The sequence below is a fragment of the Oncorhynchus keta genome, chromosome 12 (genome assembly GCF_023373465.1).
Source record: "Oncorhynchus keta strain PuntledgeMale-10-30-2019 chromosome 12, Oket_V2, whole genome shotgun sequence".
NCBI lineage: Eukaryota > Metazoa > Chordata > Actinopteri > Salmoniformes > Salmonidae > Oncorhynchus > Oncorhynchus keta.
In genome coordinates, this window is record NC_068432.1 from 54,408,010 (window position 1) to 54,431,865 (window position 23,856).

The 23,856-nt window shown below is 46.7% G+C and overlaps 2 protein-coding genes and 1 long non-coding RNA gene across 78 annotated transcripts in view; 1 reads left to right on the forward strand and 2 right to left on the reverse strand.

The window, feature by feature from the left end:
* The window catches only part of hook3 (hook microtubule-tethering protein 3), a 77,141-nt gene extending 68,994 nt beyond the window's left edge, over positions 1-8,147 (reverse strand). For 3 of the 5 annotated variants that reach the window (XR_008061470.1, XR_008061469.1, XR_008061468.1), the window contains exon 1: positions 7,548-8,147. Coding sequence is in view for 2 of the 5 variants with exons in the window: in XM_052458628.1 (XP_052314588.1) it covers positions 7,548-7,604 (57 nt within the window). In the remaining 3 variants the exon portion in view is untranslated. The remainder of the gene's footprint in view (positions 1-7,547) is intronic. The other 2 variants (XM_052458628.1, XM_052458627.1) reach the window with 2 other exon arrangements.
* Positions 8,148-9,038: 891 nt separating this feature from the next.
* Positions 9,039-23,565, forward strand: rnf170 (ring finger protein 170). Of its 31 annotated transcripts, XM_052458659.1 has the most exons (17): positions 9,039-9,181; positions 9,395-9,473; positions 9,663-9,774; positions 15,257-15,330; positions 15,540-15,671; positions 17,102-17,452; positions 17,602-17,673; positions 17,761-17,868; positions 18,045-18,692; positions 18,801-19,196; positions 19,381-19,524; positions 19,597-19,668; positions 20,800-21,015; positions 21,088-21,411; positions 21,448-21,591; positions 21,774-21,953; positions 22,033-23,565. In XM_052458659.1, the coding sequence occupies exons 1-6, from the start codon at positions 9,039-9,041 to the stop codon at positions 17,369-17,371; spliced, it is 810 nt and encodes a 269-aa protein (XP_052314619.1). In that variant the 3' UTR covers positions 17,372-17,452; positions 17,602-17,673; positions 17,761-17,868; positions 18,045-18,692; positions 18,801-19,196; positions 19,381-19,524; positions 19,597-19,668; positions 20,800-21,015; positions 21,088-21,411; positions 21,448-21,591; positions 21,774-21,953; positions 22,033-23,565. The 31 variants fall into 31 exon arrangements, with proteins under 31 accessions (XP_052314619.1, XP_052314591.1, XP_052314590.1 ...); XM_052458631.1 differs by lacking the exon at positions 9,039-9,181 and having other exon boundaries at positions 9,376-9,473; positions 17,602-17,637; XM_052458630.1 differs by lacking the exon at positions 9,039-9,181 and having other exon boundaries at positions 9,376-9,473; positions 17,602-17,637; positions 17,797-17,868.
* LOC127906475 (uncharacterized) lies at positions 13,031-15,274 on the reverse strand. 42 transcript variants are annotated; one of them, XR_008061547.1, is made up of 7 exons: positions 15,021-15,272; positions 14,894-14,979; positions 14,769-14,811; positions 14,601-14,727; positions 14,351-14,557; positions 13,931-14,221; positions 13,031-13,891 (listed from the first exon to the last, which is right to left on the reverse strand). It is a non-coding gene; the product is annotated as an uncharacterized LOC127906475 (long non-coding RNA). The 42 variants fall into 42 exon arrangements; XR_008061527.1 differs by lacking the exon at positions 14,769-14,811; XR_008061534.1 differs by lacking the exon at positions 14,769-14,811 and having other exon boundaries at positions 14,601-14,768.
* Positions 23,566-23,856: the final 291 nt, after the last annotated feature.

Sequence of the window (23,856 nt, forward strand, 5' to 3'; positions counted from 1 at the left end):
ACAGACATTGCAATTTATTGCTCTAGCCACATCTGCAGTCCAGATGCCTCCTTGCAGCATGCCTAAGGCACGTTCACACAGATGAGTAGGAACCCTGGGCATCATTCTTTTGGTGTTTTTCCAGAGTCAGTAGAAAGGCCTCTTTAGTGTCCTAAGTTTTCATAACTGTGACCTTCATTGCCTACCGTCTGTAAACTGTTAGTGTCTCAACGACCGTTCCACAGGTGCAGGTTCATGAATTGTTTATGATTCATTGAACAAGCATGAGAAACAGTGTTTAAACTCTTTACAATGAAGATCTGTGAAGTTATTTGGATTTTTACGATTTATCATTGAAAGACAGGGTCCTGAAAAGTTTAGTTGTGTTAGTTGTATTACATTATGCAAATGAACCAAGTGTATTTTACATTGACTGGTATTTACATCAGTGAATAAAACCATTTTGCACTGGGATTGTTTCTTCTTCAGGTCAGTTCTATCAGCTTCTATCAGCTTATCAGTTTTAACAGCTTTTCATTATCAGCCAAAAGCCGGCAATTGCTGGCTAACAGAAACCCTGTTGTGGATTAGCATGGAGGTGATGACCGCCAGCTCGTTAGACGACCCATTAGAGTACATGTTGACAAAATTGGTGTTTTACATTTTTGCCCTCGCATGCTGCAGAGGCCGAGGGTGAGCCAGACAATAACAGTCAGAGGCCGAGGGTGAGCCAGACAATAACAGTCAGAGGCCGAGGGTGAGCCAGACAATAACAGTCAGAGGCCGAGGGTGAGCCAGACAATAACAGTCAGAGGCCGAGGGTGAGCCAGACAATAACAGTCAGAGGCCGAGGGTGAGCCAGACAATAACAGTCAGAGGCCGAGGGTGAGCCAGACAATAACAGTCAGAGGCCGAGGGTGAGCCAGACAATAACAGTCAGAGGCCGAGGGTGAGCCAGACAATAACAGTCAGAGGCCGAGGGTGAGCCAGACAATAACAGTCAGAGGCCGAGGGTGAGCCAGACAATAACAGTCAGCGTAGGAGACCCCAACCACCCTATAAGCTGCAGAGGCCGAGGGTGAGCCAGACAATAACAGTCAGCATAGGAGACCCCAACCACCCTATAAGCTGCAGAGGCCGAGGGTGAGCCAGACAATAACAGTCAGCATAGGAGACCCCAACCACCCTATAAGCTGCAGAGGCCGAGGGTGAGCCAGACAATAACAGTCAGCATAGGAGACCCCAACCACCCTATAAGCAATATCCTCTCCAAGAAACATAGACTGGTACAAGGCCCATCCGCATTCATATGTTAACGTACTCCGATCAAATCCTAATTCATCTGCTAATCTTATTCAGATTATTGTATAACCTCTAAACCCCTGGCCTTGGCACTCAAGGAGCTCGTTTTTAAACAGACATATTCAGTTGTTTGAAAATGACTGATCTCTTTTTGTTTTAATTCAGTTTCCATTTTTCACATCTGTTTGTAGTATTTTTAGTTCTCCTCACCTCTAAATGAGCTGCACTAGGCAGAGCCTCACTGTCATCTGAGAGAAAGCTAAAATGAGGAAATCCTCCACTCAATTCTAAAGGAGAGGAAACAGATGGGTGGAGCGGATGGGTGGAACTCCCAGGGAAAATGTTACCAAAAAATATAGCTGCAAGCAGCAATGAACGGGGTTCACAGGATGACACAAAGGACAAGATAAATTGGATAGCAAAGCAAGCACACCATGTAGGAACAATGTTAATTTATGTGCAATCAGTGAAAGCATTACCATGTTCATCTCTCAATAACACTAGCGCTGTAAGTAGCGTTTCACAGTATACAACATTAGTATCTTAAAATATTGAGAACGTGTAACACAGTTCTGGGTAAATTCTATTTGATATTAAGAGGATGGTCTCTTGGGAAACATTCCTTACATATCACAGGAACATTGATATAAAAATGTTAGTTAACCTCACTAGGGTATGTGGGACGCTAGCGTCCCACCTGGCCAACATCCTGTGAAATTGCAGAGCACCAAATTAAAAAACAGAAATACTCATTATAAAAATTCATAAAACATACAAGTGTATAAACATTGTTTTAAAGATTAACTTCTTGTTAATCCAACCACGGTGTCCGATTTCAAGCAGGCTTTACGGCGAAAGCTTTCAACCATGAGATTATCTGAGAACAGCACCCAGCAGACAAATCATTACAAACAGTTATCAGCCAAGTAGAGGTGTTACACAAGTCAGAAATAGCAATAAAATTAATCACTTACCTTTGATGATCTTCATATGGTTGCACTCACAAGACTCCCATTTACTCAATAAATGTTCCTTTTGTTCGATAAAGTCCACGTTTATATCCAAAGACCCCCCTTTTTGTTCAGTAATCCACAGGCTCAAACGCAGTCACAACAGACAGACGAGAAATCCAAATAGTATCAGTAAAGTTCGTAGAAACATTGCAAACAATGTTTGACAGCGTCTCCCTCAACGTCAACAAGCCAAAGGAGTTGATTGAGGACTATAGAAAATGGAGGGCCGAATCGCCCCCCATTCACATCGACAGGGCTTTAGTGGAGCGGGTCGAGAGCTGGGGGAGAAGATCCCAATTTTGTTTAAAACGTTTAACACCGCCCCTTAAAGAAGAAGTTACAGGTCTGTGAGAGCCAGAAATCTTGCTTGTTTGTAGGTGACCAAATACTTATTTTCCACCATAATTTGCAAATAAATTACTTAAAAATCCTACAATGTGAATTTCTGGATTTCTTTTTTTTTTTCATTTTGTCTGCCATAGTTGAAGTGTACCTATGATGAAAATTACAGGCCTCTCTCATCTTTTTAAGTGGGAGAACTTGCACAATCGGTGGCTGACTAAATACTTTTTTGCCACACTGTACTTGCGTTCAGTCTACATGGTCAACGCAGCACATGCAAAAATGATCATGACAACAATGCGGTTTTCACTTTGCTTCTTAATATAAATCCATTAGCAGTTTGTTTCTCTTTCATCTGCAAACAGATCATTTGTATTTTCTTAGTGAGTTTGGCCTAACGCTTGTTAGCCGCAAATGCTAATAAATATGTTCAGTCTAAGCAATTGTAAATAGCTATACAGTCTGATAATACCAGTGATGATGTAAGTCTACATGTTCCTGTTTTTTGTGCAACAGTATCTTCTAAATCAGGAGAGGAGTAAGTGAAGCAAGAATGTTAGCTACATGAAGTAGATAAGAGAAAACATTCAATGTAGCCAAAGATTATAGGGCCCCCTAGGAAACACTTGTCAACACTTTGGTTCCTACCTGTCACAATAACTCCTCCCTGGCATTTTCATTTCTTGTCATGTCAAACACTGTATTCAAAAGTGTCCACTATTATGTTCTAACTGTAGAATTTGAACAATCATTCTATTTTCATGATTCCAACAGTTCTGTCACAAGTCAAATCGCAATTGCAACATTTGGTTAAAAATAAGATCTAGATTGTTTGCCCGTATCGTGCAGCTCTACGTGGAAATGATCTCAAATGAGCGCAGGAAATGCAGAAATTGATGAAAATGCTGAAAATGATTTTTGGTTCAATTGAACAGTATTAAAAAATGTTTTAACTATGCAACTCAGTTAAGAACAAATTCTTATTTACAATGACAGCCTACCCCGGCCAAAACCGGACGACGTTGGGCCAATTGTGCGCCACCCTATGGGACTCCCAATCACGGCCGGTTGTGATAGAGCCTGGATTCGAACAACGGTGTCTGTAGGGATGCCTCAAGCACTAAGGACAGTGCTTTAGACCGCTGCTCCCATCGGGATCCCCCAAAAAAGACCCATTGAAAATAATTTAGAATGTATGTGTTGCCACCCTAGGGTGACGCACTACTCATAAAGAAAATGTAGAACTTTGATTATTCAAAAACATTCGATATCAAACACCGTTAAAAATTATCCTAATATATTTTGGACACGTTGCCCAGCCCTACCATGCAGCCAAACTTAGCGATACATTACAGGTTAACTAGACTCATATCCCTGAGCATGTGTGCCAAATTCCATCACTGACTCAAACACATCAAGAGACATAAACATGTGCCCGTGTGATCGATCTGAATGTGTTTACATGTGTTGAGTATTGACCATTGGTTGGAACATGGGTAACAAATGTAGTTACAATATGACTATCCTTGACTGATTTATATGCATTCATGTGCCAGACCACACCCACGCGAAGGCTTATTGGTCGACAGTGGCCATGTTGTTACAATATGACTATCCTTGACTGATTTATATGCATTCATGTGCCAGACCACACCCACGCGAAGGCTTATTGGTCGACAGTGGCCATGTTGTTACAATATGACTATCCTTGACTGATTTATATGCATTCATGTGCCAGACCACACCCACGTGAAGGCTTATTGGTCGACAGTGGCCATGTTGTTACAATATGACTATCCTTGACTGATTTATATGCATTCATGTGCCAGACCACACCCACGCGAAGGCTTATTGGTCGACAGTGGCCATGTTGTTACAATATGACTATCCTTGACTGATTTATATGCATTCATGTGCCAGACCACACCCACGTGAAGGCTTATTGGTCGACAGTGGCCATGTTGTTACAATATGACTATCCTTGACTGATTTATATGCATTCATGTGCCAGACCACACCCACGTGAAGGCTTATTGGTCGACAGTGGCCATGTTGTTACAATATGACTATCCTTGACTGATTTATATGCATTCATGTGCCAGACCACACCCACGTGAAGGCTTATTGGTCGACAGTGGCCATGTTGTTACAATATGACTATCCTTGACTGATTTATATGCATTCATGTGCCAGACCACACCCACGTGAAGGCTTATTGGTCGACAGTGGCCATGTTGTTTTAGGTACTAATTTGGAAAAATATTGAGTTGGGAGAACCGTTTCCATAGATACCACATATCAGGTTTCGTGCAGACCAGTCATTCGGTAACAGAGGAGGAGCATTTTAAGTGTACATCACAAAATTCTGAATGGAGGAAAATCCATAATGGATCGACCTTACGGGTCCTTGAGGCAAATTTGTTCCTTGTGAGGATTGTGACCCATGTACCCGAATTTCATGACTCTAGGTCAAACGTGGTGAGGGGTGTGACCTATCAAAGTTAGCATTTTCAATCTATTATAGCGCCACCATGTGGGAGATTGGCATGAGAGGGTGTGGTCCTTGGCCCTTTACCATCATGCTTCTTCCTGGGCCTTACCATCTTACAGGAATGTGCATGTTAATGTCCTTGTCGAGAAGAACCGGTTGAATAATAACGAACAGCAACAAATACAATAGGGTTTCGCTGCTTGATCACCTGACAACGAACAGCAACAAATACAATAGGGTTTCGCTGCTTGATCACCTGATAACGAACAGCAACAAATACAATAGGGCTTTACCAGCTTCGCTGCTTGATCACCTGATAACGAACAGCAACAAATACAATAGGGCTTTACCAGCTTCGCTGCTTGAACACCTAATAACGAACAGCAACAAATACAATAGGGCTTTACCTACCAGCTTCGCTGCTTGATCACCTAATAACGAACAGCAACAAATACAATAGGGCTTTACCAGCTTCGCTGCTGAACCCGTTTTAATAATAATTCAGACTGCAGTTCATTTAGGGAGATTAAATAGTTTGTCAAATTACTGTCCATTATTTCCCAGTGGTCCCAATAAGGAAAATACAACTTGGTATGAGTGTGATCAAAACAAAGGCATAGGCCCAGTCCCCTTGACACCAGTTTCCTGCAGAGGAGGAATTTTTGAGAATACTTGAGTAAACCCACACTTTCCAGGGTTCAGGCTTCGGCGACATGGCCTAGGCTACTGTGTGTATGCTTGCAAGTGTAATACAATGCTTGCTGACAGAGGAAAACAACGTTCTCTTGTGCGAGTGGTGGCCTGCTTCAGTATCTTTTTAGCAACAATGCTAACAGCTATTTGAGGAATGTGAGCCAACCATATTATTTCCAGAGAAAGGAGCAGGAGCAACTAGTTCTATTATCTTTCTTTAAAGACATAGCCCGTAAGTTAAGGTTTATCTTGTCAATATGAATTCATTTTAACTACTGTCTGTGGATCGCTAGCTTTGGACCAGTAACGTACAATGCATTTAAAAATTTTTTTTACTTAGCTATTTAAAATGGAATAAATAAAATCACACCCAATCATCATGATCAGTTTAGGATTGATGGTGTGGTAGAAACATCTGAAAACACCCCAATATCAAGAGACATCACAGTGTCACAGCTCAATGTCCAATCTCAGGGACAGATAACCCCAGCCACGACGACTCAGAAGAGGATGTGTTTTTTTTTTTTTATGAGAAATGTTTTTGAGCAGTGTTGTACCTTTTACCTCGGCTTTGTACCTGCTTCGTCCGGATAAAAAGATAGCTAACCAAAACTAGCTAACCAAGCCATATTAGACTACACAATCTACATTTTTGGTAAGTCAACAACTTTCAATACATCACTGGGAACTTTGAATAGACCTGCAGTCTATTGTCTACAGTCCCACTGTTTCATCCCTAGGACACACCTGGGCCCGCTCACTGTTTTTGTGGCCAGTATGCGTCAACCTTTTTGTTATGATAACAAAACAAAATTGACAATACAACTTTTTGTTATGATAGCTGGACAGAAGGTCAAATAGAAAACAAGGTCTCTGTCAACTTCCGTATCAATTAAACATTACATTTTTAGTAATTAGCCACATGACAACCTGCTGTTAGGAAATTCATGATTGAGTGAGACAGAATCTCAGGACAATTTAGAAGAGGGCTCCTTAGAGAAGAACACATGTAGAGTATTGATGCGTCAACTTGTCTGTCCATGGCGGGGATATCCTTCAACATCTCTGATTAACGTTTGTAAAATAGCTACTAGAGTTTTATCTTGTCTGGTTGTTAAAAATCCTGATAGCTAGTCGTCCACCCTCGTTAATAAGGTACTTAACATAGTTAAACAGCTGGCTAATATATGACTACTGCTTGAGGATGATGACAGAGTTTGATGACAGCGTTTTAAACTCTGTCATCATCCTCAAGCAGTAGTCATGAAGCCAGCAGTTTAACTATGCTTGTTACCTTAACTAGAATAGACAATTAGTTAACGTTAGTTATCCGTATTTTAACAACCAGACAAGAGTTATATATATATATATCACACACACACACACACACACACACGTATGTATATATAAATATATTGTGTAGCGACCCGCACAGACAGCTGTGTGTTATATATATATAAATATATTGTGTAGCGACCCGCACAGACAGCTGTGTGTTATATATATATATAAATATATTGTGTAGCGACCCGCACAGACAGCTGTGTGTTATATATATATAAATATATTGTGTAGCGACCCGCACAGACAGCTGTGTGTTATATATATATATATATATATATGTAACGCGTTGGCTACCATAACTTTCCTAGGTTTGGTAGACTCGATTTTAGCGCGAGCTGAAGCTACATTTCGTCTACAAACCGAGATAATCAATGTATACGTACCCATGTCAAAAGGCTCTCGCACAGTTCAACTCGATCCACAGAATCCAAGGTACTCATCGTACTGTAGGTAACTGGTCCAGTTAATCCACGTTGATCGCCCTTCTTTATCTGAAAATGGCCAGCCAGCTATCGAGATAAAAAAAAAAATAATCAACAAGACTGACACGTCTGATCAACTGGATAACCAAAACGAGGAATTATTATTTGTAAAAAGCGAAACTAATCGGTTTTCCCGACAGGACGGATACGGTCCCACGCTGTTTCCACTTGCATTAGTGCATACAACGTCAAAAGTAAATATTATTTGATCATAAACAGAGACGTTAAGACACACATCTACCGGTCGGTCACCCCTTCTGTCAAGCTTTTTCCAACCAGCTGGGATGGTCGTCACTAGTTACCACGGCCACAAAGTCATCAACTCTGCCTATTTCTACAATTTATCTTCTTAAAATCAGATTTTAAACCTAACATTAACCACGTTGATAAGCCTAACCCTTAATTAAGAACAAAAATCTTATTTTTGTTTTCAGACTTTTTTTTTAACGATATAACAAATGTTGACTTTGTAGCTGTGTTATCTACTGCAAACCAAAAAAAGATACCACTCTGAATTCGGGGAAACATCGAGCCTGAATAGGATCAACCATCTTTATCAACGTTAGATAGTCCAGAATACCTCTAAAGAAATGCAAATAATCATAAGCATATGTGAAGAAGTACAAAAAAATATGGACTGATTTATTCCACGAAAATGTGAATAAATACATTAGGTTGAATTTAGAGCAGGCAGTAATTGGGACGCCATTTAGAGGAAGGCTGGAAAAGGACCTTTCTAAGAATGCGGAAGTGGAGCAGTCAATTCCAATGGGATCTTTCTTATTGTACTTCAGTGCAATGGACAGGTAACCATAACCTTCAGCGTACTGCTAACATTTAGCCTAACCTTAATTATGACCTAAAAACACATTTTACTTTTCAAATGTAGACTTTGTGGCTGTGCTTTCTAGTGGAAGCCCAATGGATGGGGTGATACATTTAGCTTGTAAACATGAACATACCTGACTTTATATAGCCCCTTTTCGTTCTTATTATCTGCATTGGCTACAGTTTAGCAGTACGACAGATATAGCCTAAGCCATATTTAGCTATAAACTCTGGCTCTGCGTTGTGGTTTGCGTTTATTAGCTAGCTAACAGTAACGTTTTTTTTTTTTCAAACTTATTTTATTTATTTATTTCACCTTTATTTAACCAGGTAGGCCAGTTGAGAACAAGTTCTCATTTACAACTGTGACCTGGCCAAGATAAAGCAAAGCAGTGCGACACAAACAACAACACAAGAGTTACACATAAACAAACATACAGTCAATAACACAATAGAAACGTTAGCTCACTATAGCTAGGTAGATAGGGGGAGTTTGGGCTGAAATTGAGTCATATATTTACTCTCTCTGTTCTAAACCAGTTCTATAGGATATGATTAAGTGGAATGGATGAAAACAATGAATGTGACGAGGTGGACTATTTGCTGCAAGATGAAGACTCACTCATCGAAGGAGTCAGCAACCCTGTCTTGTTTGTGGTCGTTCTCAGTGTCACGTTCCTGTGTGGACTGGTAACTCTGCTCTGCAGGTCTAGTAATTCTTGACATTCTTATGGGAATAAATGGTGTTGTGATGTTTTTTTGTAACCAGTTATTTTCAACAACAAAAAAAGTTTATTACTTAAAACAAACATGTATTTTGTTTTCAACTGATATACCAATGAATGTTGTAGTTGGCGTGTTTCTAATATCTGAACCTAAATGTTTTTTTATTGATTTATTCTACACATCTCTACCTGCAGAAATGAGCAGTATAACATCCACCCAGAGAACCAGGAACATGTCCGTGCCGTTCGGCAACAGCTACAGTCCGAATCTCAGGTGTGAACATCTGCCTCTGTAACGGTTCTTTTCTGGGTCATGTTCATTAGGCACCAAATGGAAGACAATGTACTGATACAAAGAGGGACTATCCGGACTAGTTTAATCCATTTCAAAACGTTTTTATATTGTGTGTGTATCATACCATGAAAGTATCATACCACATCCCTGGCTTTCTCTGTCCCTCAGGAAGCTGAACCAGCCGAACCCAGGCGACAGTTCTATACAGACATGTCCTGTCCAGTGTGTCTACAGCAGGCCGTGCTGCCTGTGGAAACTAACTGTGGCCACCTCTTCTGTGGTAAGTGTGGCTGTCGCACTCGACTGATAGAAACAAGGAATCAGAACCAGGGTCCATAGCAGAGTATGTGAGAGGAGCGGAGCCCAATTTGACTGGAGCGAGATTTCCAAAGGCTGGAGGTCGGCCTCTTCACCCACTCCAGTTTTACTTCAGTAACGCTCACTTCAGGAACTCTTTACTTTACTGACTTTGTCACCGTGGGGAAATGTTGGCTAGCTAACATTTGCGTCGTTGATAGATTTAATTACTGACGTTATTGTCAACATGGGGAAATGTTGTTGCAGTGTCATGTACACGTTTAAAGTGCCGTTTAAATAACAAAACAAAATTGACAAACAACTTTCATAACAGTTACATACCAATAAAAAGAGACTAGCCTGCTGGCCTTACTGAGTCTATAGGAACATTAGCCTGCTGGCCTTACTGAGTCTATAGGAACATTAGCCTGCTGGCCTTACTGAGTCTATAGGAACATTAGCCTGCTGGCCTTACTGAGTCTATAGGAACATTAGCCTGCTGGCCTTACTGAGTCTATAGGAACATTAGCCTGCTGGCCTTACTGAGTCTATAGGAACATTAGCCTGATGGTCTTACTGAGTCTATAGGAACATTAGCCTGCTGGCCTTACTGAGTCTATAGGAACATTAGCCTGATGGTCTTACTGAGTCTATAGGAACATTAGCCTGATGGTCTTACTGAGTCTATAGGAACATTAGCCTGCTGGTCTTACTGAGTCTATAGGAACATTAGCCTGCTGGTCTTACTGAGTCTATAGGAACATTAGCCTGATGGTCTTACTGAGTCTATAGGAACATTAGCCTGCTGGCCTTACTGAGTCTATAGGAACATTAGCCTGATGGTCTTACTGAGTCTATAGGAACATTAGCCTGATGGTCTTACTGAGTCTATAGGAACATTAGCCTGCTGGCCTTACTGAGTCTATAGGAACATTAGCCTGCTGGTCTTACTGAGTCTATAGGAACATTAGCCTGCTGGCCTTACTGAGTCTATAGGAACATTAGCCTGCTGGTCTTACTGAGTCTATAGGAACATTAGCCTGCTGGCCTTACTGAGTCTATAGGAACATTAGCCTGCTGGCCTTACTGAGTCTATAGGAACATTAGCCTGCTGGCCTTACCGGGTCGATAGGAACATTAGCCTGCTGGCCTTACCGGGTCGATAGGAACATACGCCCAAGCTATTTAGGAGGGATATCACACCTGGCACAAATTATTGTCTAGTTGTGTTTTTCCTGCTGAGGGGTGCCCTATACCTGCACCCACATGGGATTAGTTCAAAGTCCGGGTACAGGGGGTGGCTTGGTTCTAAAATGATTTTGTGAGCCTTGCGGGGGGCCCTGACCTTAAAGATCTCATCAAGGTCTGTCTGTTTGACTCCAAGTACCTTGGTGATAATCCTTCTCAGCATATTTCTCTGCCTGACAGTGGAATTGCCAAACCAACAAGCAATACAAAAAGTTCAGGGCATGCCGGGCCCAGCAGGCATTGATAGTCTACTTGTTGAATCAACTCCGATTCCCAGTCATGTCAAATCAACTCCGATTCCCAGTCATGACGAATCAACTCCGATTCCCAGTCATGTCGAATCAACTCCGATTCCCAGTCATGTCGAATCAACTCCGATTCCCAGTCATGTCGAATCAACTCCGATTCCCAGTCATGTCGAATCAACTCCGATTCCCAGTCATTTTGAATCAACTCCGATTCCCAGTCATTTTGAATCAACTCCGATTCCCAGTCATTTTGAATCAACTCCGATTCCCAGTCATGTCGAATCAACTCCGATTCCCAGTCATGTCGAATCAACTCCGATTCCCAGTCATGTCGAATCAACTCCGATTCCCAGTCATGTCGAATCAACTCCGATTCCCAGTCATGTCGAATCAACTCCGATTCCCAGTCATGTCGAATCAACTCCGATTCCCAGTCATGTCGAATCAACTCCGATTCCCAGTCACGTCGAATCAACTCCGATTCCCAGTCACGTCGAATCAACTCCGATTCCCAGTCACGTCGAATCAACTCCGATTCCCAGTCACGTCGAATCAACTCCGATTCCCAGTCACGTCGAATCAACTCCGATTCCCAGTCACGTCGAATCAACTCCGATTCCCAGTCACGTCGAATCAACTCCGATTCCCAGTCACGTCGAATCAACTCCGATTCCCAGTCACGTCGAATCAACTCCGATTCCCAGTCACGTCGAATCAACTCCGATTCCCAGTCATGTCGAATCAACTCCGATTCCCAGTCATGTCGAATCAACTCCGATTCCCAGTCACGTCGAATCAACTCCGATTCCCAGTCACGTCGAATCAACTCCGATTCCCAGTCACGTCGAACCAACTCCGATTCCCAGTCACGTCGAACCAACTCCGATTCCCAGTCACGTCGAACCAACTCCGATTCCCAGTCACGTCGAACCAACTCCGATTCCCAGTCACGTCGAACCAACTCCGATTCCCAGTCACGTCGAACCAACTCCGATTCCCAGTCACGTCGAATCAACTCCGATTCCCAGTCACGTCAAATCAACTCCGATTCCCAGTCATGTCAAATCAACTCCGATTCCCAGTCACGTCGAACCAACTCCGATTCCCAGTCACGTCGAACCAACTCCGATTCCCAGTCACGTCGAACCAACTCCGATTCCCAGTCACGTCGAACCAACTCCGATTCCCAGTCACGTCGAACCAACTCCGATTCCCAGTCACGTCGAACCAACTCCGATTCCCAGTCACGTCGAACCAACTCCGATTCCCAGTCACGTCGAACCAACTCCGATTCCCAGTCACGTCGAATCAACTCCGATTCCCAGTCACGTCGAACCAACTCCGATTCCCAGTCACGTCGAACCAACTCCGATTCCCAGTCACGTCGAACCAACTCCGATTCCCAGTCACGTCAAACCAACTCCGATTCCCAGTCACGTCGAACCAACTCCGATTCCCAGTCACGTCAAACCAACTCCGATTCCCAGTCACGTCAAACCAACTCCGATTCCCAGTCACGTCAAACCAACTCCGATTCCCAGTCACGTCAAATCAACTCCGATTCACAGTCACGTCAAACCAACTCCGATTCACAGTCACGTCAAATCAACTCCGATTCACAGTCACGTCAAACCAACTCCGATTCACAGTCACGTCAAACCAACTCCGATTCACAGTCACGTCAAACCAACTCCGATTCACAGTCACGTCAAACCAACTCCGATTCACAGTCACGTCAAACCAACTCCGATTCCCAGTCACGTCAAATCAACTCCGATTCACAGTCACGTCAAACCAACTCCGATTCACAGTCACGTCAAACCAACTCCGATTCCCAGTCACGTCAAACCAACTCCGATTCCCAGTCACGTCAAACCAACTCCGATTCCCAGTCACGTTAAACCAACTCCGATTCCCAGTCACGTCAAACCAACTCCGATTCCCAGTCACTACATATTTTCATACAGAAACGGATAAAACACAGGTGAAAAATCAAGGTGAGTTACAAACAATGTTCCCTTTTTTCGGCACTGAGCAAATATCAGGTCTGCTGAGCTCAATGTTTACTGTGAACATTGAGGCTGTACCTGCTTGAAGTTACAGTTGTACTGTGAACACTGAGGCTGTACCTGCTACAGTTGTACTGTGAACACTGAGGCTGTACCTGCTACAGTTGTACTGTGAACACTGAGGCTGTACCTGCTACAGTTGTACTGTGAACACTGAGGCTGTACCTGCTACAGTTGTACTGTGAACACTGAGGCTGTACCTGCTACAGTTGTACTGTGAACACTGAGGCTGTACCTGCTACAGTTGTACTGTGAACACTGAGGCTGTACCTGCTACAGTTGTACTGTGAACACTGAGGCTGTACCTGCTACAGTTGTACTGTGAACACTGAGGCTGTACCTGCTACAGTTGTACTGTGAACACTGAGGCTGTACCTGCTACAGTTGTACTGTGAACACTGAGGCTGTACCTGCTACAGTTGTACTGTGAACACTGAGGCTGTACCTGCTACAGTTTTACTGTAACTCTCTGGGGACATTGTTGTTGTTAAAACCTACAGGAGGGTAACTCTGGGGACATTGTTGTTGTTAAAACCTACAGGAGGGTAACTCTGGGGACATTGTTGTTGTTAACCTACAGGAGGGTATCTCTCTGGGGACATGGTTGTTGTTAAAACCTACAGGAGGGTAACTCTGGGGACATGGTTGTTGTTAAAACCTACAGGAGGGTAACTCTGGGGACATTGTTGTTGTTAAAACCTACAGGAGGGTAACTCTGGGGACATTGTTGTTGTTAACCTACAGGAGGGTATCTCTCTGGGGACATTGTTGTTGTTAAAACCTACAGGAGGGTAACTCTCTGGGGACATGGTTGTTGTTAAAACCTACAGGAGGGTAACTCTGGGGACATGGTTGTTGTTAAAACCTACAGGAGGGTAACTCTCCAGGGACATTGTTGTTGTTAAAACCTACAGGAGGGTAACTCTCTGGGGACATGGTTGTTGTTAAAACCTACAGGAGGGTAACTCTCCGGGGACATTGTTGTTGTTAAAACCTACAGGAGGGTAACTCTGGGGACATGGTTGTTGTTAAAACCTACAGGAGGGTAACTCTGGGGACATTGTTGTTGTTAAAACCTACAGGAGGGTAACTCTGGGGACATTGTTGTTGTTAAAACCTACAGGAGGGTAACTCTCTGGGGACATTGTTGTTGTTAAAACCTACAGGAGGGTAACTCTGGGGACATGGTTGTTGTTAAAACCTACAGGAGGGTATCTCTCTGGGGACATTGTTGTTGTTAAAACCTACAGGAGGGTATCTCTCTGGGGACATTGTTGTTGTTAAAACCTACAGGAGGGTAACTCTGGGGACATGGTTGTTGTTAAAACCTACAGGAGGGTAACTCTCTGGGGACATTGTTGTTGTTAAAACCTACAGGAGGGTAACTCTGGGGACATGGTTGTTGTTAAAACCTACAGGAGGGTAACTCTCTGGGGACATTGTTGTTGTTAAAACCTACAGGAGGGTAACTCTGGGGACATTGTTGTTGTTAAAACCTACAGGAGGGTAACTCTCTGGGGACATGGTTGTTGTTAACCTACAGGAGGGTAACTCTCTGGGGACATTGTTGTTGTTAAAACCTACAGGAGGGTAACTCTCTGGGGACATTGTTGTTGTTAAAACCTACAGGAGGGTAACTCTGGGGACATGGTTGTTGTTAAAACCTACAGGAGGGTAACTCTCTGGGGACATTGTTGTTGTTAAAACCTACAGGAGGGTAACTCTGGGGACATTGTTGTTGTTAAAACCTACAGGAGGGTAACTCTCCGGGGACATTGTTGGACAGCCCTGCTCTAGGCCAATACGAACAAGGAATTAGAACCAGGCCAACTATTGAATGATTAACCTATTGGATAGATCCATCTGGATTTGATCCAAGTTTTCCTTTTATTTCTTGTAGGTTCTTGTATAATTGCGTATTGGAGATATGGGACATGGTTCGGTGCGATCAATTGTCCCATCTGCAGACAAATGGTGAGACTAAATGTTGCCTCCAACTTTCAACACATGTATTATCATACACACTTAGTAATACAATTGATCCACACATGGTTGAAAACAAAACAGTACCTTTTTACTATTCTTCTGTGTTTCTCTTTTGGATGCTGAAATAAATAAATAAATAACATTTCCAACAGATGGGTTTGTAGCGCAGTTGTTCTCACCAAACATTTCTCTCCCAGGTGACCCTGTTGTTCCCGCTCTTCCACGAGCAAGTCTCCCCTCAGCAGGTACAGGATGGAACGGTTGAACCGCTCTTCATCCTCCGGGATCTCGGCGACTACAACCGCAGGTTCTCCGGGCAACCCAGATCTGTGAGTTTTTAATTTGCCACGTTAAGTATTTTCTCTCGTGCACTTAGAGAGAATTGTTATCACTGGATAGACTGAGAGAGAGAGTCTACACCAAATTTCAAACTGATTTCTTGAAATTTTATTCATGAAATTAAAATCATAGTTACTCACTCCCCGTTCTGTTCCGTGATGTCATAATTAACCATTACTACGGTTACGGTAGCCTGGTCCCAGATATGTTTTACCATCTCACGAAACTGTATTACGTGCCAATGATCATAGGAGTTGGCAAAACTGCACAAACAGATCTGGGACCAGGCTAGGTAATGACCATAGGAGTTGGCAAGACAGCACAAACAGATCTGGGACCAGGCTAGGTAATGACCATAGGAGTTGGCAAGACAGCACAAACAGATCTGGGACCAGGCTAGGTAATGACCATAGGAGTTGACAGGACAGCACCAACAGATCTGGGACCAGGCTAGGTAATGACCATAGGAGTTGACAGGACAGCACAAACAGATCTGGGACCAGGCTAGGTAATGACCATAGGAGTTGACAGGACAGCACAAACAGATCTGGGACCAGGCTAGGTAATGACCATAGGAGTTGACAGGACAGCACAAACAGATCTGGGACCAGGCTAGGTAATGACCATAGGAGTTGACAGGACAGCACAAACAGATCTGGGACCAGGCTAGGTAATGACGATAGGAGTTGGCAGGACAGCACAAACAGATCTGGGTCCAGGCTAGGTAATGACCATAGGAGTTGTCAAGACAGCACAAACAGATCTGGGACCAGGCTATATGTTACTGCTTAAACACAAACATGTGTAACTCCACTGCTCTCCCTGCTCTCCCTGCTCTCCACTGCTCTCCCTGCTCTCCACTGCTCTCCCCTGCTCTCACTGCTCTCCCTGCTCTCCCTGCTCTCCCTGCTCTCACTGCTCTCCCTGCTCTCCACTGCTCTCCCTGCTCTCACTGCTCTCACTGCTCTCCCTGCTCTCCACTGCTCTCCCTGCTCTCCACTGCTCTCCACTGCTCTCCCTGCTCTCTCCACGCTCTCCCTGCTCTCCACTGCTCTCCCTGCTCTCCCTGCTCTCCCCTGCTCTCCCTGCTCTCCACTGCTCTCCCTGCTCTCCACTGCTCTCCCTGCTCTCCACTGCTCTCCCTGCTCTCCCTGCTCTCCACTGCTCTCCCTGCTCTCCACTGCTCTCCGCTGCTCTCCACTGCTCTCTACTGCTCTCACTGCTCTCCCTGCTCTCCACTGCTCTCCACTGCTCTCCCTGCTCTCCACTGCTCTCCCTGCTCTCCACTGCTCTCCCTGCTCTCCACTGCTCTCCCCTGCTCTCCCCTGCTCTCCCTGCTCTCCCTGCTCTCCACTGCTCTCCCTGCTCTCCACTGCTCTCCACTGCTCTCCACTGCTCTCCCTGCTCTCCCTGCTCTCAGCTGATGGACCGGCTGCGTGACGTCCCCACGTTGCTACGCCACCTCTTCAGGGAGATGTTCTCCGTAGGGGGCCTGTTCTGGATGTTCCGGATCCGTGTCCTGCTGTGTCTGATCGGGGCTCTGACCTACCTGATCTCCCCTCTGGACTTCATCCCCGAGGCTCTGTTCGGTCTGCTCGGCTTCCTGGATGACTTCTTCATCATTCTGCTTCTGTTCATCTATATCTCTATCATGTATAGAGAGGTGGTGACCCAGAGACTGGCAGCGTGATGGAGAGAGGTGGTGACCCAGAGACTGGCAGCGTGATGGAGAGAGGTGGTGACCCAGAGACTGGCAGCGTGATGGAGAGAGGTGGTGACCCAGAGACTGGCAGGGTGATGGAGAGAGGTGGTGACCCAGAGACTGGCAGGGTGATGGAGAGAGGTGGTGACCCAGAGACTGGCAGGGTGATGGAGAGAGGTGGTGACAGAGACCAGAGACTGGCAGAGTGATGGAGAGAGGTGGTGACCCAGAGACTGGCAGCGTGATGGAGAGAGGTGGTGACCCAGAGACTGGCAGAGTGATGGAGAGAGGTGGTGACCCAGAGACTGGCAGAGACTGGCAGCGTGATGGCAGGGTGAGAGGTGGTGACCCAGAGACTGGCAGGGTGATGGAGAGAGGTGGTGACCCAGAGACTGGCAGAGTGATGGAGAGAGGTGGTGACCCAGAGACTGGCAGCGTGATGGAGAGAGGTGGTGACCCAGAGACTGGCAGGGTGATGGAGAGAGGTGGTGACCCAGAGACTGGCAGAGTGATGGAGACTGGAGAGGTGGTGACCCAGAGACTGGCAGGGTGATGGAGAGAGGTGGTGACCCAGAGACTGGCAGAGGTGGTGATGTGATGGAGAGGTGGTGACCCAGAGACTGGCAGGGGGTGATGACCCAGAGACTGGAGGGTGATGGAGGTGGTGACCCAGAGACTGGCAGGGTGATGGAGAGAGGTGGTGACCCAGAGACTGGCAGGGTGATGGAGAGAGGTGGTGACCCAGAGACTGGCAGAGTGATGGAGAGAGGTGGTGACCCAGAGACTGGCAGGGTGATGGAGAGAGGTGGTGACCCAGAGACTGGCAGGGTGATGGAGAGAGGTGGTGACCCAGAGACTGGCAGGGTGATGGAGAGAGGTGGTGACCCAGAGACTGGCAGAGTGATGGAGAGAGGTGGTGACCCAGAGACTGGCAGAGTGATGGAGAGAGGTGGTGACCCAGAGACTGGCAGGGTGATGGAGAGAGGTGGTGACCCAGAGACTGGCAGGGTGATGGAGAGAGGTGGTGACCCAGAGACTGGCAGAGTGATGGAGAGAGGTGGTGACCCAGAGACTGGCAGGGTGATGGAGAGAGGTGGTGACCCAGAGACTGGCAGAGTGATGGAGAGAGGTGGTGACCCAGAGACTGGCAGGGTGATGGAGAGAGGTGGTGACCCAGAGACTGGCAGTGTGATGGAGAGAGGTGGTGACCCAGAGACTGGCAGGGTGATGGAGAGAGGTGGTGACCCAGAGACTGGCAGAGTGATGGAGAGAGGTGGTGACCCAGAGACTGGCAGAGTGATGGAGAGAGGTGGTGACCCAGAGACTGGCAGGGTGATGGAGAGAGGTGGTGACCCAGAGACTGGCAGGGTGATGGAGAGAGGTGGTGACCCAGAGGCTGGCAGAGTGATGGAGAGAGGTGGTGACCCAGAGACTGGCAGAGTGATGGAGAGAGGTGGTGACCCAGAGACTGGCAGAGTGATGGAGAGAGGTGGTGACCCAGAGACTGGCAGAGTGATGGAGAGAGGTGGTGACCCAGAGACTGGCAGAGTGATGGAGAGAGGTGGTGACCCAGAGACTGGCAGAGTGATGGAGAGAGGTGGTGACCCAGAGACTGGCAGCGTGATGGAGAGAGGTGGTGACCCAGAGACTGGCAGGGTGATGGAGAGAGGTGGTGACCCAGAGACTGGCAGAGTGATGGAGAGAGGTGGTGACCCAGAGACTGGCAGCGTGATGGAGAGAGGTGGTGACCCAGAGACTGGCAGGGTGATGGAGAGAGGTGGTGACCCAGAGACTGGCAGAGTGATGGAGAGAGGTGGTGACCCAGAGACTGGCAGGGTGATGGATGGAGAGGTGGTGACCCAGAGACTGGCAGAGTGATGGAGAGAGGTGGTGACCCAGAGACTGGCAGGGTGATGGAGAGAGGTGGTGACCCAGAGACTGGCAGGGTGATGGTGAGAGAGGTGGTGACCCAGAGACTGGCAGGGTGATGGAGAGAGGTGGTGACCCAGAGACTGGCAGAGTGATGGAGAGAGGTGGTGACCCAGAGACTGGCAGGGTGATGGAGAGAGGTGGTGACCCAGAGACTGGCAGGGTGATGGAGAGAGGTGGTGACCCAGAGACTGGCAGGGTGATGGAGAGAGGTGGTGACCCAGAGACTGGCAGAGTGATGGAGAGAGGTGGTGACCCAGAGACTGGCAGAGTGATGGAGAGAGGTGGTGACCCAGAGACTGGCAGGGTGATGGAGAGAGGTGGTGACCCAGAGACTGGCAGGGTGATGGAGAGAGGTGGTGACCCAGAGACTGGCAGAGTGATTTACATTTACATTTAAGTCATTTAGGTGGTGCAGACTGGCTCTTGTCCAGAGACTTACAAATTGGTGCATACACCTTATGACAACCAGTGGAACAGCCACTTGCATCTAAATCTTGTTGGGGGGAGAAGGATTACCTACCCTTACTTACCCTATCCTAGGTATTCCTTGAAGAGGTGGGGTTTCAGGTGTCTCCGGAAGGTGGTGATTGACTCCGCTGTCCTGGCGTCGTGAGGGAGTTTGTTCCACCATTGGGGGCCAGAGCAGCGAACAGTTTTGACTGGGCTGAGCGGGAACTGTACTTCCTCAGTGGTAGGGAGGCGAGCAGGCCAGAGGTGGATGAACGCAGTGCCCTTGTTTGGGTGTAGGGCCTGATCAGAGCCTGGAGGTACTGAGGTGCCGTTCCCCTCACAGCTCCGTGGCGAGCACCATGGTCTTGTAGCGGATGCGAGCTTCAACTGGAAGCCAGTGGGAGAGCGGAGGAGCGGGGTGACGTGAGAGAACTTGGGAAGGTTGAACACCAGACGGGCTGCGGCGTTCTGGATGAGTTGTAGGGTTTAATGGCACAGGCAGGAGCCCAGCCAACAGCGAGTTGCAGTAATCAAGACGGGAGATGACAAGTGCCTGGATTAGGACCTGCGCCGCTTCCTGTGTGAGGCAGGGTCGTACTCTGCGGATGTTGTAGAGCATGAACCTACAGGAACGGGACACCGCCTTGATGTTAGTTGAGAACGTCAGTGTGTTGTCCAGGATCACGCCAAGGTTCTTAGCGCTCTGGGAGGAGGACACAATGGAGTTGTCAACCGTGATGGCGAGATCATGGAACGGGCAGTCCTTCCCGGGAGGAAGAGGAGCTCCGTCTTGCTGAGGTTCAGCTTGAGGTGGTGATCCGTCATCCACACTGATATGTCTGCCAGACATGCAGAGATGCGATTCGCCACCTGGTCATCAGAAGGGGGAAAGGAGAAGATTAATTGTGTGTCGTCTGCATAGCAATGATAGGAGAGACCATGTGAGGTTATGACAGAGCCAAGTGACTTGGTGTATAGCGAGAATAAGAGAGGGCCTAGAACAGAGCCCTGGGGGACACCAGTGATGGAGAGAGGTGGTGACCCAGAGACTGGCAGGGTGATGGAGAGAGGTGGTGACCCAGAGACTGGCAGAGTGATGGAGAGAGGTGGTGACCCAGAGACTGGCAGGGTGATGGAGAGAGGTGGTGACCCAGAGACTGGCAGCGTGATGGAGAGAGGTGGTGACCCAGAGACTGGCAGGGTGATGGAGAGAGGTGGTGACCCAGAGACTGGCAGAGTGATGGAGAGAGGTGGTGACCCAGAGACTGGCAGAGTGATGGAGAGAGGTGGTGACCCAGAGACTGGCAGGGTGATGGAGAGAGGTGGTGACCCAGAGACTGGCAGAGTGATGGAGAGAGGTGGTGACCCAGAGACTGGCAGCGTGATGGAGAGAGGTGGTGACCCAGAGACTGGCAGAGTGATGGAGAGAGGTGGTGACCCAGAGACTGGCAGAGTGATGGAGAGAGGTGGTGACCCAGAGACTGGCAGAGTGATGGAGAGAGGTGGTGACCCAGAGACTGGCAGAGTGATGGAGAGAGGTGGTGACCCAGAGACTGGCAGGGTGATGGAGAGAGGTGGTGACCCAGAGACTGGCAGAGTGATGGAGAGAGGTGGTGACCCAGAGACTGGCAGAGTGATGGAGAGAGGTGGTGACCCAGAGACTGGCAGGGTGATGGAGAGAGGTGGTGACCCAGAGACTGGCAGAGTGATGGAGAGAGGTGGTGACCCAGAGACTGGCAGAGTGATGGAGAGAGGTGGTGACCCAGAGACTGGCAGAGTGATGGAGAGAGGTGGTGACCCAGAGACTGGCAGGGTGATGGAGAGAGGTGGTGACCCAGAGACTGGCAGGGGGTGATGGAGAGAGGTGGTGACCCAGAGACTGGCAGAGTGATGGAGAGAGGTGGTGACCCAGAGACTGGCAGAGTGATGGAGAGAGGTGGTGACCCAGAGACTGGCAGAGTGATGGAGAGAGGTGGTGACCCAGAGACTGGCAGAGTGATGGAGAGAGGTGGTGACCCAGAGACTGGCAGAGTGATGGAGAGAGGTGGTGACCCAGAGACTGGCAGCGTGATGGAGAGAGGTGGTGACCCAGAGACTGGCAGAGTGATGGAGAGAGGTGGTGACCCAGAGACTGGCAGGGTGATGGAGAGAGGTGGTGACCCAGAGACTGGCAGAGTGATGGAGAGAGGTGGTGACCCAGAGACTGGCAGAGTGATGATGGAGAGAGGTGGTGACCCAGAGACTGGCAGGGTGATGGAGAGAGAGAGGTGGTGACCCAGAGACTGGCAGGGTGATGGAGAGAGGTGGTGACCCAGAGACTGGCAGAGTGATGGAGAGAGGTGGTGACCCAGAGACTGGCAGGGTGATGGAGAGAGGTGGTGACCCAGAGACTGGCAGGGTGATGGAGAGAGGTGGTGACCCAGAGACTGGCAGAGTGATGGAGAGAGGTGGTGGACCCCCATTCAATTCAAACTTCATTGTCCGCTCGACTGCACAGACTACACAAAGGCCCTCGGTTAGGAGGGTGCTCTGTGTGTTTCTTTGGACTGGGAGTTTTACCATGCAAAAGAGTGGGGACGAGTTCATGTGTCTGCTGGCATCAAAAGGTCTATGATTGAGAGTCCTAAGGTTAATATTCAGATAAGTCATCATGTCTGCTTGTTTTATCAGTTGAGATGTAATCTTTTGAATCTGAAAGTGTGTGTGTGTGTGTTTTTTAAATGAATTGTATTATTATTTTAGGGATTGGCTCGTTACCAAGCTGCTGCTGGATTCCATCTAGTCTTTGTATAAATACCCTGTAGCATGACTGTGGCATGTAAAAAGAGACTGTTATCTCATCGTCTTATGTGTAAGGATTAATAATGTGAAATAATATTATTATTATTATTATTAATGAGGAAAGAAAACCGTAGACTTATTTTAACAAAAATAATGACATTTGTTACAGATTAAAATGATTGTATCTATTTTAGTTTAAGGGCGAGACTTCAAGAAAACTACAAAAGAAAAATAAAAACAGCCCCCCACATTCCTATTGAGTTCCAACCCCAGACCCCTCCTACATCATATTATTTCAACCCCAGACCCCTCCTACATCATATTGTTTCAACCCCAGACCCCTCCTACATCATATTATTCCAACCCCAGACCCCTCCTACATCATATTGTTTCAACCCCAGACCCCTCCTACATCATATTGTTCCAACCCCAGACCCCTCCTACATCATATTGTTTCAACCCCAGACCCCTCCTACATCATATTGTTTCAACCCCAGACCCCTCCTACATCATATTATTTCAACCCCAGACCCCTCCTACATCATATTATTTCAACCCCAGACCCCTCCTACATCATATTGTTTCAACCCCAGACCCCTCCTACATCATATTATTTCAACCCCAGACCCCTCCTACATCATATTATTTCAACCCCAGACCCCTCCTACATCATATTATTTCAACCCCAGACCCCTCCTACATCATATTGTTCCAACCCCAGACCCCTCCTACATCATATTGTTTCAACCCCAGACCCCTCCTACATCATATTGTTTCAACCCCAGACCCCTCCTACATCATATTGTTTCAACCCCAGACCCCTCCTACATCATATTGTTTCAACCCCAGACCCCTCCTACATCATATTGTTTCAACCCCAGACCCCTCCTACATCATATTGTTTCAACCCCAGACCACTCCTAAATCATATTGTTTCAACCCCAGACCCCTCCCCCCCACACAAACACATACCTCATGTCATTGGATTTCAAGTTAATAAACTCAGCAAAAAAATTAAATGTCTCACTGTCAAATGCGTTTATTTTCAGCAAACTTAACATGTGTAAATATTTGTATGAACATAACGAGATTCAACAACTGAGACATAAACTGAACAAGTTCCACAGACATGTGACTAACAGAAATGGAATAATGTGTCCCTGAAGAAAGGGGGGGGTCAAAAGTAACAGTCAGTATCTGGTGTGGCCACCAGCTGCATTAAGTACTGCAGTGCATCTCCTCCTCATGGACTGCACCAAATTTGCCAGTTCTTGCTGTGAGATGTTACCCCACTCTTCCACCAAGGCACC